Here is an 18,740-nt window from a genome sequence, read left to right on the forward strand (position 1 = left end):
TAAACTGAAACACGCCCAGCTTCTCTCTCAAGGTCAGCGTCCAGTTTGCCGTTGACCACACTCGTCTACGTCCACTCATAACTGCCGCTTTTATGGATATGGAAGCGGTGGCCAGATTCTATTATTTTTTAGCCTTTGCTTGTATGCCTTTCCCCCACTCTTGATTTCTTAATATCCCTAAAAAGCAGATATTGTGAAATTTTGAGGTCCTATCTTTTGTTTGCTACAATTTGCCTGCACTTGAGCACCGCAAAATGACACCAATTATCAAGGCAGTACGCTAGATGGCAATTACATCCACAGCTTTTCATAGGCGGCGGAACGGGGGGGGCACCGGGGCACCGTGCCCCCCCTTGGATTCTGCAAGGGGGGCACCAATAGCAAGGTGCCCCCCCCTTAAATTTGATGTATTAGTACCAGGGGCGGATTCGGGAAAACTCGGGAAATTCGGGAAAGGGGAGGTTCATGAATCGAAGTGGTGCCCCTACCTAGTACCTATGCCCAAAATTAAAACCTCAACGGATTTCGCCCACTTAATTTTGGTGGTGCCCTATTTTCAGTTTTTTTTGCTTTATTTTTGGTTAGTCATGTGATGACTGGTGCCCCTGCTAAGCCGCTGGTGCCCCTGGAAAGACTGTGGTACCTACCTACCCTGCCCCCTGACAAGCCTACGGTGGGCCCTGACATGACTTAGGTGCCCATGGGCCCTGACAGGCCCGTGGTGCCCCTGACAGGCCTGTGGTGTCCTTGCTAGGCATGTGGTGTCCCTGGGCCTTGGCAGGTTTGTGGTGCCCCTGTTAGAACGTAGGTGCCCTTGACAGGTTTGTGGTGCCTCTGACAATCCTAAATTGCCAACGACAGGCTTGTGGTGCCCTTGACAGGCCCATGGTGCCCTTGAGAAGCCGGTGGTTCCCCTGCGAAGCCGATAGTGTCCCTGACAGGCCTCTGGTGCCCCTGGCAGGTCTGTGGTGCCCCTGGAAGACCTGTAGTGCTTTTGCTAGGCCGATGGTGCTCCTGACAGGCCTGTGGTGCCACTGACAGGCCCGTGGTGCCCCTGCTAGGCCTTTGGCACCCCTGGCGGGCCTGTGGTGCCCCTGTCGGCTGTCAGGCCTGTGGTGCTCCTGGCAGGCATGTGGTGACCCCAGGCCCTAAGTCATGACACATGTGACCTCCACCCTGGGATTCGCCACTGATTAGTACTGCGATGGCTTCTTGGGAATTATACATGTAGGATAAATGGAATTTATCAAACGACAATAAGGAAGAGACAAACACATAGGTACTTGAGGATCAGCTTAAAGTTAACCACACATACGGGCAGGGGTGTAATTTTCCTAAAATGATTGTGGGTGCCCAGCTGTAGGGGCGCCCGGCGCCAGGCCGTTTTGGGGCGCGATAGATATTCTTTATGTGGGAGCCTAAATTAACACCGAATTTGATAACATTGCTAGCCGAATGGCGCTTCAAGTGACGTGTCTGACTAAGCAAATACACGCTTAAAAGTGGAAACTGACCGGAAGGACGTAAAAAATATGTAGAGAGGCGCCATCCAGTAGGAGGGGCACCAAATGTGGAGGCGCCAGACGGTTACGACTTACGAGGGCGCCGTGAGACGATGAAAAGGGCGCCATTCTCTTAGGAGGGCGCCGAGTGATTGAAAACGCTATGTGGTCTAGGGGCGCTAAGAGGCCAGAAGGGCGCCGCACAGTCAGTAGTGCTACGTTGGTGGGGACGTGGGGGCGCCAGATGGTTACGAGGGCGCCTTGAGATCATGAAAAGGGCGCCATTCTCGTAAAAGGGTGCCGAGTGATTGAAAACGCTATATGTGGTTCAGGGGCGCTGAGAGGCCAGAAGGGCGCCGAATAGTCGAGGGATGCACGGTGAACAGAGACCTAAGGACGCGAGACGGTCAGGAGGGCGCCGTTAGACCATGAGAATGGCGCGGTGCTGTCAAAAGTGCGCCATTCTCCCAGAAGGGCGCCGAGTGATGATTAAAAACGCTATCCATGCTCGGGGTTACATGAGCAGAGTTAATACGCATTACAAACGGACTACAATGGTGAGCGAATAGGAAAATCCGTTCCTGATACGCATTTACTTGCTCATGTAACCCCGGTACATGAACGCGAGACGGTTAGGAGGACGCCGTTAGAGCATGCGAAGGGCACCGTGCTCTCGAAAGGACGCTTGCAGCCTTGTAAAAGACTTGTGGGTGCTTTTTCATCATTGTGGGGGCATAATTCAGGATTGTGGGTGCATATGCCCCCACAAAGAGATATAAAATTAGGTACACCCCTGCATACGGGGGTGAACTGCAATTTTCGTTTAGTAAAAAAAAAAAATCATCGTGTCAGGGCTGTGACGAAAAATAAGTGGCCTAAATCCGATGAGAAAACAGGATTTGGGGGTACCCTAGGTTTGGCTCCTTGAGCCATGGTGCCCCCCCTTGTCTCAAATCGTTCCGCCGCCTATGCAGCTTTTAGTAGCCTGACCACACTAACCGCCAACAACTGTTCTAAACGTTTCCTTTCCAAACTGGGAGATGAGATGAGGCCAATCAATATTTGCCGATCAGGCCGCCGCAGGGAAGGTCGATCGGGCCTCCACCGACTCTGACCGTTGTCGGGCGTCACGCTCGGTGCCGTTCGCGTTTGAACGGCTCGGCGTCCAACGGTTGGCGGTTCGCCGTGCCGACCAAGGCCGCGCCTCTGCGCCGGACACCGACACCGAATACCACCGGGGAAACGGTGCGAGTCGTGATCGGGTATCCGCTGCACGGATCGATATCAGAGCCCGGGTGCTGTCGATCGGGTGGCGGGCGTGATTGCAGCCGCATCCCGCACCTTATTGGGCTCACGGTTCGTAAGCGATCGGCGATAAGCGCACGGGGCTAGCGAGATTCAAAACATCTCAACTTGCTTCAACTTTGGTAATGGTTCGCTAAAACTGGGTTGTTAAATACTAACGACAGCAAAAATGTGCGATTTACTGTCAACGGGTTTACGTCATACATGAACATAATTCGACTGAGATGATCCCCAAAAGCAGTACCAAATCTGCCATTTAAAATCTAACACCGGGCAAATTCCAATTCGATAGCCGTCCATCCGAGGAAGTATGTATGTACCTACCCATCATGGCCAATCTTCCTTTCCTGGCAAGTAACTCGATTGACGATGACTTGTAGATTTGAATTTAGAAGTCGAATTCGTGCGTGCCTCATTACATTAATATTAATGATTCGATTTGTCAAACGTTCCGACTATTGATGTCGCCACCTTTCCAAGGCCCAGCACGGTAGCTGACAGATTAGAGAATGGACCGAGGCCTCAAAACAAATACGGCATGTGATAAAACAGCAGATAAAACAGCCCCACGGTAAACAGATACGTTACTTTGTTACTTTGCCGCATATTTTTTATGTAACAAACTGAAACTATTTAGAATGACAAAACAAGCGACAATTAGCAGCTTTCATTTGTTCCAAAAGAACATAATCACGAAAGTGCTTTATCTAACATTTTCCAACTAGCTCTCATCGGGACATCGATAAAACTATCTTGAAGCATTGTACAAAACAGCAATGCCGCAAGAGGCATTAGATGATTAGACCTTACGTCCGGAGCACTGTTAGCCGCCAATTTCCTCTGGAGTCCAAGAACACTGTTGTCTGGCCGGGCCCATGTGCGTGAGATAGATACGGTATCTCGAGGCAATCCGGGAGCCTTGTCATGTGTCGATACTGCCCTCAGATAGCAGCTGTTTATGACACTCTCAAGGACAAATTTCGGGAATATGACACAAATGAGATACAACAATCCTGGGAAGCTTATCGTTCTTTCATCTGAACGGTAGGCATGATAAGGTATTAACATGCCCTTTGTAGTTTGATTCTCAAACGATAAAAGCAGCGACGCCTATGCAAGGCTCTCGCGAGATAAAGCGGTAGGTTTTGCACTTTTACATTTCCGGTTATATCTCAGAAACTAATCGATCTACGATGAAGCCATTTTACACGATCGTGGCCGCCTTGTGAACCAACAAGTCGATCGCATCTTCAACACTTAAAAGCTTAAGGGGACGAAGATATAGCCTGAAGTGCACTAAATTTTCTAGGTGCAAAACCTACCGCTAAAACCCGCGAGACCTGTACCTATAGTATAGCAAGAAATTGCAAAACAAGACACGAGAACAATACCTAACAGAACATATAGTCGTCAACTGGGCTAGCCCATCATAATGTATTCGTATTCCCTCCTTATCTCTCTGTATCGGATCCAGACATGGGTTTATTCCCTCGCCCAGTGCGAGTAAATCCCTGTATCACGATAAATAAAACCCTTCGTCACATCTCCCGCACCCTCGCCCCTCCACCGTGCGGTCCGACGCGTCCTACCCACCTCCTGACGTCCCACTCCGAGTTGGACGTGCTGCCCCGCCTGCCGGACAGCACCGGCGAGCTGGAGGTCTTCAGCTGCCTCTGCGTCTTGTTCACGCCCGGACGGCGTCGCTCGGCTCCGGTCGAGCCGTCCATCTGAGGGGCGCAGAGAGGAGTGGGACGGTCAGAAACTGAGTACAGCTGGATGAAAAACGCAAGTTGGCGCGGGCTTCAGTGAGAAATCGTTATTTAAGTGACTGATGGACTTACTAAATAATTGCAACATCGAATCAACATTGACTGAAAATAATTTATATGAAAGCTGTCCAAGCTTTAGATGCGCTAAATCTATTACACGAATGTCTTGCGTATACCTACAAAAAAGTGTTCCTTGTGTCACAATGCGAAAAAGTACATGGCGAATACCTAACCTTTTAAACACCAGCATTGCATTAAAGCCATTGCGTAGCCTTCAAAAAGAGACTATGAGATAAACGCATTTTGTGTGCATGTTACAGTGGGTTCACTATTTTGTCGAGTAGTCATGGAACCGCAAGCCACAAACAGCGCACCCATATGCCACAGCTTGCAGAAGGTTGTGCCACGGTCACGGGCGAACTCACGAGTCACGGCCGAGTTCACGAGTCACGGGTAAACTCACGAGTCACGGCCGAGTTCACGAGCTACAATGCACTGAATTACGAGTTCTCAGGAGCCGGTCATGAGCCCTTTTCAGCTACCTCCTCCGTTCACCGATCACGATGTATCCACATCCCAAATCACGAAGGCCAAATCACAAGCTGCACTCTCAGATCACGAATCACGAGCTCTCCGTTCACCTCAGCTCTCAGCCTCCACCCACGGCGGTCACTGCGAGCTCCTCCACCTCTCCTCAGCTGCGGAGCGGCCTCGACTGCTCGTCACGAGGCTCTGACTCGTCCTCGAACCCCTGACTCGTTCCAGCCGCTATCAATGTCGAGTGGCGAGCCTGCACTGCTCGGTATACACGTAACGGGAAGACCGACCGCACGGCATACTCGACAACACCTCCCCCGGCCGTGACGACAGAGCTGAGTCACGACCCGATAGGCAGGGCTCATGAGCGGCTCAGCAACACAGCCGAGCGCACAAAGACGGGCAAACTGGACCGGCGACAACGGAGAATGAGGTAAAATCCCTGATGATGAGGCGGCGAGGTGGGGTGCTGAGCTGAGCCAGAACGGGTTTGGAGCTCAAATCACGTGCTGTGTTAGCGTGATGTTTTGCTTCATTGTTTGCATGGCAGCATGCTTAGTACCATGAAAACATCATTTTATTAATAAATCAATCGAGGACAATAAGTAGAATGCATTGCCACCGTGCTGCAAAACTGAAGGCTACTTAGAAACAATCTAATGCAGGTGGGATAAAGAGAATGAACTTGCAACATTGCTCTTCTCCCGAAATAATACGTCACAATAGCTTAAAAGGACACATTGACACCAGTCATCGCCTTTATCGCAGCATGGCTTGCTCGTCCCAGGCGTCATTTTGCGACATCTCCCCGAGATGACATCAGCATTTTATCCAACATAAGACCCTCTGAGATTACTGCACGACGACATCCGGAAAATTCGCTGAATCTCGGACGACATAGCCGGCGTCAAACGGGGACGTTCATTTCTCGGAAAACGACCGAGAAACATTTCAGAGATCGCCGAATGATGTAAATGCATGCATGTGTGTATGTAAGGAGCGACGGAGCGCGTGACGAAATGTGACGCAGTCCGGCACCCCTCGCTGTGGTGGCAAGAAGCTACACAGAATGGATGTATTTCTGTGCAAAGTAAACTTATTCACAAATGGTGAAATCAATCACGAACCGTGCAAATTCGTGAGCTGTGCTATTTGTCTGGTTCATCCACCTCAGCCATGCATGCTTTGTGAATAAGCATCCGGTAAAGAATTTGCTTTGATCCTCTGAACTATTCTACAAAGACCTCTAATACCTCTAATTTAGCTAGACCAAGCACAGCTAATTTGTTAACTGTTTCGAGTGAACATTACATGATAGATATATGAAAACATGCACAAATGTATGCAAGTCTTATGTTACTTCCTGACTAGTGACTATGCCCATTGCCCATGTGATGAGTGTATCAAATACGGCCCAATTCTTTTTGCATGACCAGCGATGTGATTAACGAATGGCGGAATCATCCCCACTAAATCTAATTCCTTGATCTTCATGCACGCTGTATCACGATATATATGTGACCTCCGTACTTTTCCCGGTATCTATACTCCTTACCACCTACTTGTTTAATCCCACGGACTCTCCCATTTACCAAGTAGTATAGCCCATCTGCAGTTACCGGCAATCGTTGCCTGCAAATCACCTATCCGATGTATACGTGCACCTATAGGTACGTGTGTGTGTGGTGTGGGTAGACGTGTGTGGATGTCCGGTAGTTTGGTGACGCGCTTTGTGCCGCCGCCGGCGCCTCCTTTGTCCAGCGCCAGCGATGCGACCTGGCCTGTCCCGGGCCGGTGTCCGCCCCTATTGTGCCTGGGGAGCGACCCGTGGAGGTCGGGCGACACTCAGAGGATCGGCTCCGCGCTCCGACGCGCCTGTTGGAGCGGACAGCCAGCCGGGCTCGACGGCCGGCTACTGAACCGCAGAGGTGTGAAAGGGTCGCCCCATGGCGGTGGGTAATGGCTGCAGGCTTGATCGAGTAGCATTCGGATAAAGGCCGCTAACGAACTGGCCAGATCGATTGAGAAGCGCCGGGCATGGAGCTCAGAAGCCACCCAAGAAGAACGAGGTGACTTCAGAGCTCGAACCTGAACAGCTCTCGTCGAGACTCGGCAGATAATGTCAGGACAAGACGTGGTTTGACCATGAGATGGGCTCAAACCCGAAGGTACTCAGTCACTTGCAATTCACTGTTTCATTCCGAACATCTCCACCGAAATCACCATTCGACAAACTGCGACGCACGGTACGTCACCATCTCCGTGCCTCAGACCTGAATCAGCCCGTGACACACCGGAAGTGGGGTCGGACACGGGTCGGTTTCCGGTGGAAATGTGAGAACACCTGTTTGAGTCGAGATCATACACCTCGGCGCGGTCAGGCGCGGGTTTGTTGCGAGACGGCTATCGCTGCGTTGAGAGGATGATGCATCAGTTGCAGATCCACTCAGTCGGGCGACACATGATTGCAATGGCCGCTAATCTCCTTGTTGAATGTTGAAGACAAGGTTCGCGTCTTTAGTAAGTGCGACCACTTTACAAAGATTATACCACTCAAACGCAGTATATCTTTATCTGCTTGTGTACCGAAAGGAAAAGGTGTGCCGGTGTGCGCTTCGAACAAATGCGATTTGATCACAGGAGCAACAAATGGCCAATGACCGAGCCCCAGTAAGAAAGAAATAAAAACTTACTTCAGATAAAAAAGACAGCTCTGGGGTGAATGAGCCCAACTGAAATGTAGCCTTCACCGAAACACTCCTACATAAAGGCGCCAAACATCAGTAGCGGCGGAACACCTTCAATTAAGGGGGGGGGGGGGCACTGCCGACTTTTGGTCCCATTCTTTCCATGCAACGCCCATAGGGCTAATGTTAAAATGTCAAAATCAAAGGGGGGCACGGTGCCCCGGTGCCCTCCCCGTTCCGCCGCCTATGCCAAACATGGGAGTGAAACTAGAAATTGGCCGTCATTAGTTCTCCATGGTGAAATACCGAACATCTACCGTGACTGTTTTGATAAAGACGTTTAAAGAATGTGGCAATCAATTCAATTACAAGCTTTCCTGACATCAGCACACCTCCAACCTTCCACATATACATATACCTATCGTGTTTTATTATAACTATAGCTATAGTAAAATCAAAATGCACCAAAGGCGATGTTTTGTACCATGAACATAATTCAAAATGACCAATGCACACATACAATTACTGAGGCAGTGATAACTTGCACAGTGCACACTTTGATTTTCGTCGGGCCGAACCAAACCACGAAATATGACGTGTTACCTCAACATTCCCTCTCCATCCCTCCTTACCACTATCTCCCGTCAAACAATAATTAACAACCACCCCGTCAGCTCAGCCGCGACTTCCGGCGCCGTGTCGCCGCCGGCCCGGACCCGTTCCACTCCATTTTGGGGTGGTTTCGGGCGCTGTGTTCGCTGTACGGCAGTGGGTCAGTGTGCTGACCACCTCCCCAGGCACGGCCTACGGCGGAGTACGTCCGGCAGCCACGGGAATGGTGACGGCGGAGACCGTAGCCGGGCCCCCGGGGCACGTCATTAAACATGTGCCGTGCAACATCCGTCATTGGAGATTGGATTGGAGCTGAGTGGGATGGGAATGGAGGCGAGCTATTGTCCGGGTGAAACGCGGTCGGCGAAAATACGACGTAAGCACCGATGACAGGCAACCAGGTAAACCATGCAAGACTTTTGGATCTAGATAGTATACTTATGAAGCAATGTATGTAGGTAAAAATCAGAGGCACCCAAGCATAAGCAGGCCAATTAAAGTCATTATTGCATCCATTACGAAACTTGTGAAATGCATTTCGATGCCAGCACTCTCCTTTGATTTGCGTCACTCCGGCTCGCTCTGCTGCCCACAGCTGCAGAAGCTCGGCTCGCAGCTGCAGCAGCTCGGCTCACAGCTGTCCCGGCTCTCTCCTGCAGCTCGTGTACCCACAGACAGTGCCCGGACCGTGTCCGTCGGTCAGTTCCGGGCGTGGCGCCGCGGTCAGTCAGCCCGTTCCCAGGTACTGTCCGAGCCGCCGCTCACCGCTCAGCGCTATACCATAGACCACCGCCGACATAGCACCGTCCACCGTAAACTACCCGTCAACGGTCGGCACCTGTCTCTAGAAGCTACTGAGTTGAGGCAGAAAGACAGTGAGACAGCTGCTCCCAACACATGATGTGAGACACTGATACAGCTGCCCACAGAAGACCGTCAAAACGCTGAGAACGAGGTGTCGCCGATGAACGACAGGCAGCAGCCGGCCATAGTTGCTCAGACAGGTGGGCAGGTTGGTGGCCGGAGCGACAGGTGACCCAGGTCTCAGAGAGAGGACGAATCAGTTCGTGATCTATACGCGCACAGCCCGTACAGGACGAAGAGTGAACAGTGCCATGCGATGAAATAGGTATCTTACTGTCCTCAATTTTCGTATCAAGATATTTAGTTTTTTTTTAAATATAACAACGCAAGCTTGCATAGTTAGTTCCGGTCTAAAAAAATAAATTAAAATATTCCTACATCCGTCTTCAATTCCATGCTTATGATTGTGTTCCGTGTCCGTGTTTCATGTCCGTGCTCATTGTCCGTGGTCCGTGTCCGTGTTTCGTGAGCGCGTGTACGCGAGCGCGGCGGTCCGGCCGGCCCGGCGTACCGTGAAGGCGTGTCGCCGACCAATAAACCGAGCTCGACCGAGCAGCGAGGAGAGAAACCTAGGACCATTGTGGTCCGGCGGACCATTCAGCAGACCGGATCGGAGCGGACCATCACAGATGGGAAATTGTTGTCCAATGGCCAACAGTTTTTATGATAAACACTTCGCGGAAAGAACGCATGTTTTCAAGACTGAACCAAATACACTTAGCATTTATTTTACCGTAAATGTGCATATAAGAAATAGTTATGTATAAGACCCACATTGCAATGTAAGACAATGTTTATGCTAAGCCAGCTGCTTCTCAGCTTCAGAAGATGAATCGCATGCAATTTACTGAAAAGGCTCAGTTTGTGCGTTTCAAGTGAAATTCTTGAATTTTATACAACCACAGAAGCGCACACTGCTTCTGGAGACATTCTCATTCACGGCACGTATTCCGAGTTTCAATCTGAAGGTTGGCCACCCAAGCATTCATGACCAATCATTAGCATGAATATCAGAGCTATGGCTTCCGCGTGCATTTCACCACTGAGGCATGTGAACACTGACAAGGCACGTATACGCTGCATTGCAAAAGGAACAGCATCGGTACTACCTAGCCTTTCCGGGCTCGAATCAAGGTCGCTAGAGCTGGCATTCCGGCCAGCCATTCTATTCTGAGAGAAGTCGTGATTCACATGATTCTACGTCAGCTCATCTGCTTCCACGCGGTGTACTGTGTGATCTTACCGGCTCTTGTGCACAACACACTCTCACCTGACTGTAAATGCCGAAACGGTGAGATTCTCACCACTTAGTGGGATGGCCTAAGCGTGAGCCGATAGTGAGATGAGGGAGTGATAAAGTGCGCACCGTTAATTAAATCCGTGCATCGGCGCTCATCGAAATTCGGAGATGATTTGATTGATTGCTCAAAGCAAGTGCGTATTGATCATGCGAGTAATCCATTTTATCGGTCGCTAGGTGCAAGCTTTTATAAAAATGTCGAAACGTTCATTCATATCTTGACAGGCCATCAGAATATCTATCCGACTCGATCAGAGCTGCGTTGCTCACGTTATGATGCCATGTCATGAGGGATAGGCTGGGAAACAATGGCGGATTCTGGCGCCCACAGTTTCATGCGGCGGGTTCGCTCTGCCGCCAGCCGTCCCATATCGGCCCGACCATCTGTCCATGACCCGGCGGTGACCTCGGCACAGCCCGGCGATGACCCTGAGGTCGGGCGGCTGACCCCACTGAGCCAAATCCGTCATCCGGGGAGTTCCACGACAAATCGACAAGTGCCCTGCACCCTCATATTTTATTTTTTGCTTAAAATTGGTCTAATGGGTTGTGATGGGCGGGGAAGCCAGCTGTGGCAAGGATTTTTTTCTTCGAACAACGGTTTCCGAGATATAGCCTCGGGCAATTCCTGGAGTTTACGCTGCAACCCTATGTTTGGCGGCTTATAACTCAGAAACTATTGGTTTTCTATGATAAAAACTTTATATGGTTCAACTCACAATCAACCAAAAAACATTTTGGCTATCTCGGACTTTCATTTTTTGAAAATTTTGATCACGTGACCTTTTGTCCTATTTTTCGAGGAGTGATCTTGATAATTTCCCCACTGAAAGTTGCAAATTTGTCTGATGACGATTAAAGCCTTATCAATTGTCATTCATATGCGATATTAAAAAAAGTGGTTATCGCCCTGCGTTGACCTCAGGTCAGGTCATATTTATGACCTGTCCATTATTACGAGCGGGAGCGACAGCGAGATCTCGAGAATAAAGCAAGATAGCGACAAGCGGTAAACGGCACAGGGTACACACGGATAAGGTCTATAATTTTTACTGAGGTCATTTTCAGGTCAGGTCAAATATGACGTCACAGGAGAAAAAAGGAAGTCAAAATAGCGGCACTATACATATATATGAGGTTTTTCTCGAATAACTTTCAAGATATCCCAGCTAGGAACAAACTAATAGCACCATCGTGATCCTCTCGTCGATCCGCATCGAAACATATGTATGTTGACCTCGAAAGGTCGAAAGGTCAAAAGCTGACCTTAGGTCACGTGACCTAAGGTCAGCTTTTGACCTTTCGACCTTTCGAGGTCAACATACATATGTTTCGATGCGGATCGACGAGAGGATCACGATGGTGCTATTAGTTTGTTCCTAGCTGGGATACCTTGAAAGTTATTCGAGAAAAAACTTCATATGTATGTAGTGCCACTATTTTGACTTCCTTTTTGCTCCTGTGACGTCATCTTTGATCTGACCTGAAAATGACCTCAGTAAAAATTATAGACCTTATCCGTGTGTACCCTGTACCGTTTACCGCTTGTCGCTATCTTGCTTTGTTCTCGAGATCTCGCTGACGCTCCCGCTCGTAATAATGGACAGGTCATAAAAATGACCTAACCTGAGGTCAACGCAGGGCGATAACCACTTCTTTTATTATCGCATATCAATAACAATTGATAAGGCTTTAATCGTCATCAGACAAAATTTTAACTTTCAGTGGGAAAAATATCGAGGTCACTCTTCGAAAAGTAGGTCAAAAGGTCACGTGATCGAAATTTTCAAAAATTGAAAATATGAGATAGCCAAAATGTTTGTTGGTTGATTGTGAGTTGAAACATATAAAGGTTTTATCATAGAAGACCAATAGTTTCTGAGTTATAAGCCGCCAAACATAGGGTTGCAGCGTAAACTCCAGGAATTGCCCGAGGCTATATCTCGGAAACCGTTATTCGAAGAAAAAAATCCTTGCCACAGCTGGCTTCCCCGCCCATCACAACCCCTTACACCAGTTTTCAACGAAGAATAAAATATGAGGGTGCAAATTTAATTTTTTATTTGTCGATTTGTCGTGGAACGCCCCATCCGTCAGCCGGTACTGGATGACGCGACCGCCATCAGCCGCCAGACGTGCTGACGTGTGAGAAGATTACCTCACATGGCTGCGCGATCTCGAAGATCACCCTGAAATTCACTCAGAGTCTCACGACCGGTCTCATACGGGGCTCAGCCACGAATCCTCACAAAATCGTGATAAATCGACGCAGCTCGACACTCGACAGAGTCAGGACAAACCGCCGTCCGTCAGTAGAAAAGGTCTTCACATTTATCTCCCCCTGAGACTCGGTGCTCTCCAATCGTCCGATCACGAAATGTAGCTGCAAGGCATTGCACGATCCAATGGCCGAGCACATATCAGAATGGGGTGGACACCAGTTCTGAGCATGACCAATGACCAGTGGCATCACGACGATGTGACCAGTGACGTCACGATGAACAAACAAATTCCAAAGCAGAGTGATCGCAGAAGCCAGATATGCATTCCTATGTAACGAAGTCGAGAGGCGCTGTAATGGAAGGGGTGTGACCAGACAGTTATTTTCACGGAGGGAGGGCGGAATGTGACTGCGATCGTGGCTATCCTTAACCCGCGCCCTGGTGGGGGGGGGCTATTTTTTGCCCCCCTCCAGACTTTTCGATATATCTCCAGAACCGCTGCACCGATCGTCACCAAACTTTCAGTACCCTCCCGGACATCAATTTTACACATTGTGACCAAAAATTTTTTTCAAAGGCTATGATAGGTTGGCCGGAAATGACGTCAGAGTGACGTCATGTTCTGCCGTTTTCGACCCAAAAAAGGGTTTCGCGGGAAGAGCTGTCAGGCCCATAGCTTTGCAAATACAGAAAAATGATAAAAAACATAAAAGCTGTAGGTTGGACAGGGCTACAAAACTGCTATCTCGGATTTTTGAAATTTTTGGATTTGGACCCCCAAAATCAAAAAATAGTTTTTGGGATATAAGAATCGAAAAATCCAAAAAGTTTTTTGAATTTTCGCAAAAACCGGAATATATGTGATAGTCCTTACCGCCTTCCATCCACATACCAAATTTGAGATTGATACTTCTTTTTTTGGCGAAGTTATAGCGAAAAAACTGTTCAAAATTGATGACGTCAAATTTTCAAACTCAATTTTTAGCAATTGTAGACCCCGTAGCGCAAAACAAAGACCACCATTAGACTCCCCGTGACGAGCTGCATCGAATCAATACCCATTTAATGCAAAACTATCAACTTTGAAATTTGACCTTTTTTGGCCTGACCTTGACCTGACCTTGACCTGAACTTCACCAGAAAGTGACCTAAGCCGTACCTGATAGTCGTATAACCAACACCATTGAGTTGGAGATGAAAAATTGGCCATAAAACATGTATCACACAACCTTAGTAAACTTGGGCTCATGTGACCTGACCTGTGACCCTTGGTGACCTGACCTGTGACCTGACCTGGTATTGCCAGTGACCTCTAATAGCAACATATCTACTAGACAACTGACGCCCTACCGCTGATTCTCGACAAAATGCGTTTTCCTCGGTGTTATATTGCATTCCCTAGAAGACCCGTGAACGGTGAAACATTTCATCTTTGACCTGACCTGTGACGTCATCGGTGACCCCGAGGTCAATGAAATTTGGTTTCCGTCGACAAATTTGACAGGCCTTTCGAACACCGTTTGAATTTTGCGGATCCGTCCAGTAGTTTCGGAGATACGAGGGGGGGCAAAAAATAGCCCCCCCCCCACCAGGTCGCGTTATAAACAGACCCCACCAGGGCTCGGGTTAATTTTAAAAGGAAAGCTATGCCATAGCTAGAATGCGGAAGACAGACGATACACGGTAAAGGTATCGTTTTGTTGACAGATAAATTTGGACGAGAGAGCGAGGGAATTTATACGGTTACGGAACTAACACGATACCGCAGTGGGCGAAGGGATGGATTGTGCTGTGCGCGAGGCATGCATACGAATCTGGCGAATCCATCACCCCTTCACGCACTTCGCTATCTCCCTGCAGCCTGCAACCAACAATGCAGAGCCCATAATGAAGCCATCAATCCGTGCCACACGGACCAGTCACGTGTCTCCCACAATCACCGTCTGACCGGCATGGAGTAGATCACGTGGTCTCGGAGAGTAGAACACCCCTGCCTGGATCTGACCGACAGAGTGGGCACCCCACAGGGGAAGGTAAACACCCCCTGCAGAGGGGCTGCATATGACCCAGATGAGACCCTTTCGCCGGTGCTGGTTACTGGTCAGCCCAGGGCGAGCCGTGGAGTCACTGGACGGATGAACAGTGGATGGAGCCGTCATCAGAGCGATTTGGCCGTCTATATCGGCCTTTGACATACACATTTTCTGAAGCATCGGTGTAAGAAAAAACTTCAACAAAAGAATTAGACAGTGATAAAGGGATACATATCTCCCTAAAATGTCTGTCAAACACATTCTGTCACTATTCCCGTAAATGTTTAGGTATGAACATCTAACTACAAGTTATTATGCATTTCAGACCCTGTGGAACAGTCCTTTTCGGCTATTTCTCGTTGTATATGCGTTTGATTTTAACCAAACTTTGGTAATAGTAGTTTAAGATCCCTACCTAATTTTTATCAATATGGTCTATTAACAAAAAATGAAAAATAAGGGCACTTGTCATTGACTGATAATGTTAAGGTCGTCAGAGCCCTGCTTAGAGGCTGGCACAGACTGGGCGCTGTCTCCCCTCTGATTGGTCGTGACGTGCTAGCGCACTGCGGCTTGGCTCCGCCCACTTGCGGTCCAGCCTCGGGTCATGTCGGCGGCAGTCGCCGTCTGGCCGGCCGGCGTGCGGGCCGCGCGCGCAGCGCAGCGGAGTGGAGCATTTGTTTGCATGTCATGAACTTTTACTACAACAAATAAGGACGGAGCAAGTAAGAAAAAAGAAGAGGAGACAAAGTGACAATGAGACGAGCGGTAGACGGTGGCTAGTGGACGGCAAACAATATGCATTAACGCTAGAGCAGAGACAGGAGACAAAGACTGTAGACGAAAGACAGAAAATGATGGTAGACCAGAGACAAATGACGGAGATAGAGATAAGAGACGAGAGACTGACAAGGGGGAGTGAAGGATGGGAGATCATTAACTCTCGATATTACATATCTGCATTTTCAGATTGAGTCATCCTATCTTTCCCTGTTTTATTGTTTTTCGACCCCAAGATCTATCAACAATATCCTTAAAACATTGTGGAAATATTATGGAAAGATTGACTATTACCCCCCCCCCCCCCCCCCCCCGAAAAAAAAAATCTTCATTTAAATTAAAAAAAAAACTAAACGCAAGTACATAAGTATGTGGATATCCTCAATTAAATAATTGGCCGCTGAATGTCACATGCGTACCTAAAGACAATCCGGTAGATTCTGTCTCGTACTCCTTAAATGCACCATAGCCTGTAGGAAAACAGGGCAGCGGAGAAGCTCGCAATAAATTATTGAAAATTAGATTCTTTTAATTTTGTAGGGAATAACTGGAGCTTAATCTGTCGCTGGAATCAGTGCTTATCATTTTATACACACACCGATATGCATTGCATTCTTCATCCTTATTCTCTCCGCGCGAGATACGACATAAATTCACGCAAGGATACCTGCGTTAGCGTGTCTTGTTCCAATCCGTCAGAGCTCCGCACTGCTCTGACCCCGAGCGGCGAATGACCGGTCTCGGTGTCGCGGCGCAGTGGGCGGAGCTTAGCTGCGGCGCAACAGCTGACGCTGCTACGCCATGCTAGCCTCTACCACGGCGCAGAGTTTTCCGATCAATCTTTACCATTACAAGTCAATGACAAACGCCTTTCATTTTGACATTTTGTTAAAAGACCATATTAGTAAAAATTAGGTAGGGCCTTGAAACTCATTGTGTCAAAGTTTGGTTGAAATCAAGCGTATAAGTAACGAGAAAGAGCCAAAAAGGACTGTTCCAGAGGTTCTGAAATGCATAGTAGTAAACCAAAACAAGCAGAGCATGTGGGGGAAGGAAGAGAAAACAGATCAGCCGAACGCCGGAAGAGGCGCTGCACCTCGAGGCACGCGGGTCATCGACAGAGCCACTGACAGGTCACTGACTTCTGACCGTCTGACCGCCGCCCCCGCACACGCACACACGCACCGGCCGCCCCCACAGGCCCGCGCAGGTAGGCGTGCGGGCGGCGGCGGCTGACAGTGACGGATGGAGGGCGCGGGAGTGACGCCGATGACGCCCCGCCGCCATCCGTGATGACGCGCGCCCACCCTGATGAGGCCTGGCCTGTCCCCTAGTGGATGCTTGGCTCGGCTCCACGGTCCGACCTGGCTCCTGCTCCATCTCTAATGAGACCAGATTTTAGTTAAGCCTGGCTCACTACCCTAATGAGGTCAGATTTTAGTTAGGTTTTAGCATGTGACGTCAGAGGAGCGTTGAAAAGACAAATCATGACACTTGGTAGCAAAACCGATTTAATACTAGACAGGTGAGAGTGAAAAGGGACAAAGACAGTCAGCTTCCAGTCTGGGAGATGAGTACGTGTCTTTGGAAATATGAAAATGCAGAACGTAAGAGACTAAGAGACTTAGAGAACGTAGGGGCCAGTTGCCACGGGTCAGCAGTCGGATGCCGGAAGCGGCCCAACCACAACTCGGAAGTCATCAGCCGGGTACACAGTCCGCACAGCGGGAGCGGCGGCGCGCTGCCAAATCAGCGCGTGCGGCCCCGATGGTGGGCTGCGTGTGACAGGTGTCGTTTGTCAGCGTGGCGGACAGTTGGCAGCCATCGGCACGCAGAGGTGAACGAACAGCGCGGAATGACGGACGGCACTGAGCGACACGGGCAGTGGCGAATGGTGGCAGAAGTCAGCACACGGACCAATTATTTAGGCATGATAAATTTCATTACGCAATGAACAATGCTGTCATGGTTCAGTGTTGTGTTTTTCAGTATGCCTAGTAAATTAAAAACTTTTTGTCATTAAATTCTTACGCGATAACAAATATATCAACGACTGTCTCTATTTACCCATCAAATCATCATGAAGTCAGTATGATACCCGCCTTTCATCTGCATTTTATCTCCGACGGATTCATGAGATTCGAGAGATTTATCAGATCGCAGTTGTCGCTCATAAAAAACGACGCCTCCATTGTTTTCAGCCAGCTTCTCGCAAATCCGCCGGATCTCCTTCGATATGATAGCGGCGGCGATTTTCCGTCTCCAGAGCAGATAGCAGGCCAGGTAAGTACCTTATCATTACCTCCGCGGAGGTTCACTCATTTCCTTCTCCTTGGAGCGGACGGCGCGCGTCCCACACTGTTCTCTGATTAGGCAGAGGTGGGAAAGTGGACTTCATCCGCCCACCACAATAGACGCGACCTTCTTAGTGACCTTCTTCGAATGAATATCTAAGGCGCGCGCCGCGCATTCTGACTGGCATTGTCACGGCGGCCGGGGCGCCATGCCGCGCGAGGCCGCCCACGGACAGCGCGAATGCCGAGCTCGTCGCCCGTGCGGCCGACACCCGACTTTCTCGAGGCGAATTAGAATATGTTCATTACGTTCGACTGGTCAGGAGAAACCGGTCTCGAGCGGCGTGGGGTGGAGAAGGGGCGGGCGCGGGCGGGCCCGTCGACAGGACCAGGATTCGGGATCATCTCTAGCCTCGAAGACCGGCGCGCCGCGTTCCTGCGGGGTCAGACGGCGGGTCTGGCAGCTGGGAGGACGGCGGGACGCCCCTCCCACCGGCGCGCCGGCGGCCCGTGAGAATCAGTCCGTGGTCGCCGTCGGCCGACGGTCGGGTGCCGCCGACACCGAGCCATCACGGAACTGCCAGCGCCGCCGGCGACGAGCTCTGTTAGCCCATCGCTGGGCTGGCGGCGTTGCGAGCGAGTCCCACGCGCTCCGGCGGCGCACCGGCACAGGAAACGACAGACCGTTCCCATGATTTCGTTTATGAAACGACATCGGACGCCAGGACCGTGCAAGAGTCCATTTCTCTTGGCAACACTTGGGGCGGGTCGGCGCACCGTGACGACGCGCCACATGGCAAGCGATGCATGCTACGCCGCCAGGACTCGTGGTGCT

The 18,740-nt window shown here is 49.8% G+C and overlaps 1 protein-coding gene across 2 annotated transcripts in view; it reads right to left on the reverse strand.

The window, feature by feature from the left end:
* LOC122385244 (serine/arginine repetitive matrix protein 2-like) overlaps positions 1–18,740 on the reverse strand; it is a 77,476-nt gene that overhangs the window by 21,087 nt on the left and 37,649 nt on the right. For both annotated transcript variants that reach the window (XM_043373378.1, XM_043373377.1), the window contains exon 3: positions 4,401–4,534. In XM_043373378.1, coding sequence (XP_043229313.1) covers positions 4,401–4,534 — 134 coding nt within the window. The remainder of the gene's footprint in view (positions 1–4,400; positions 4,535–18,740) is intronic.

This window comes from Amphibalanus amphitrite, unplaced genomic scaffold, assembly GCF_019059575.1.
Source record: "Amphibalanus amphitrite isolate SeventyFive unplaced genomic scaffold, NRLGWU_Aamphi_draft 000212F_arrow, whole genome shotgun sequence".
Taxonomy (NCBI): Eukaryota; Metazoa; Arthropoda; class Thecostraca; order Balanomorpha; family Balanidae; genus Amphibalanus; species Amphibalanus amphitrite.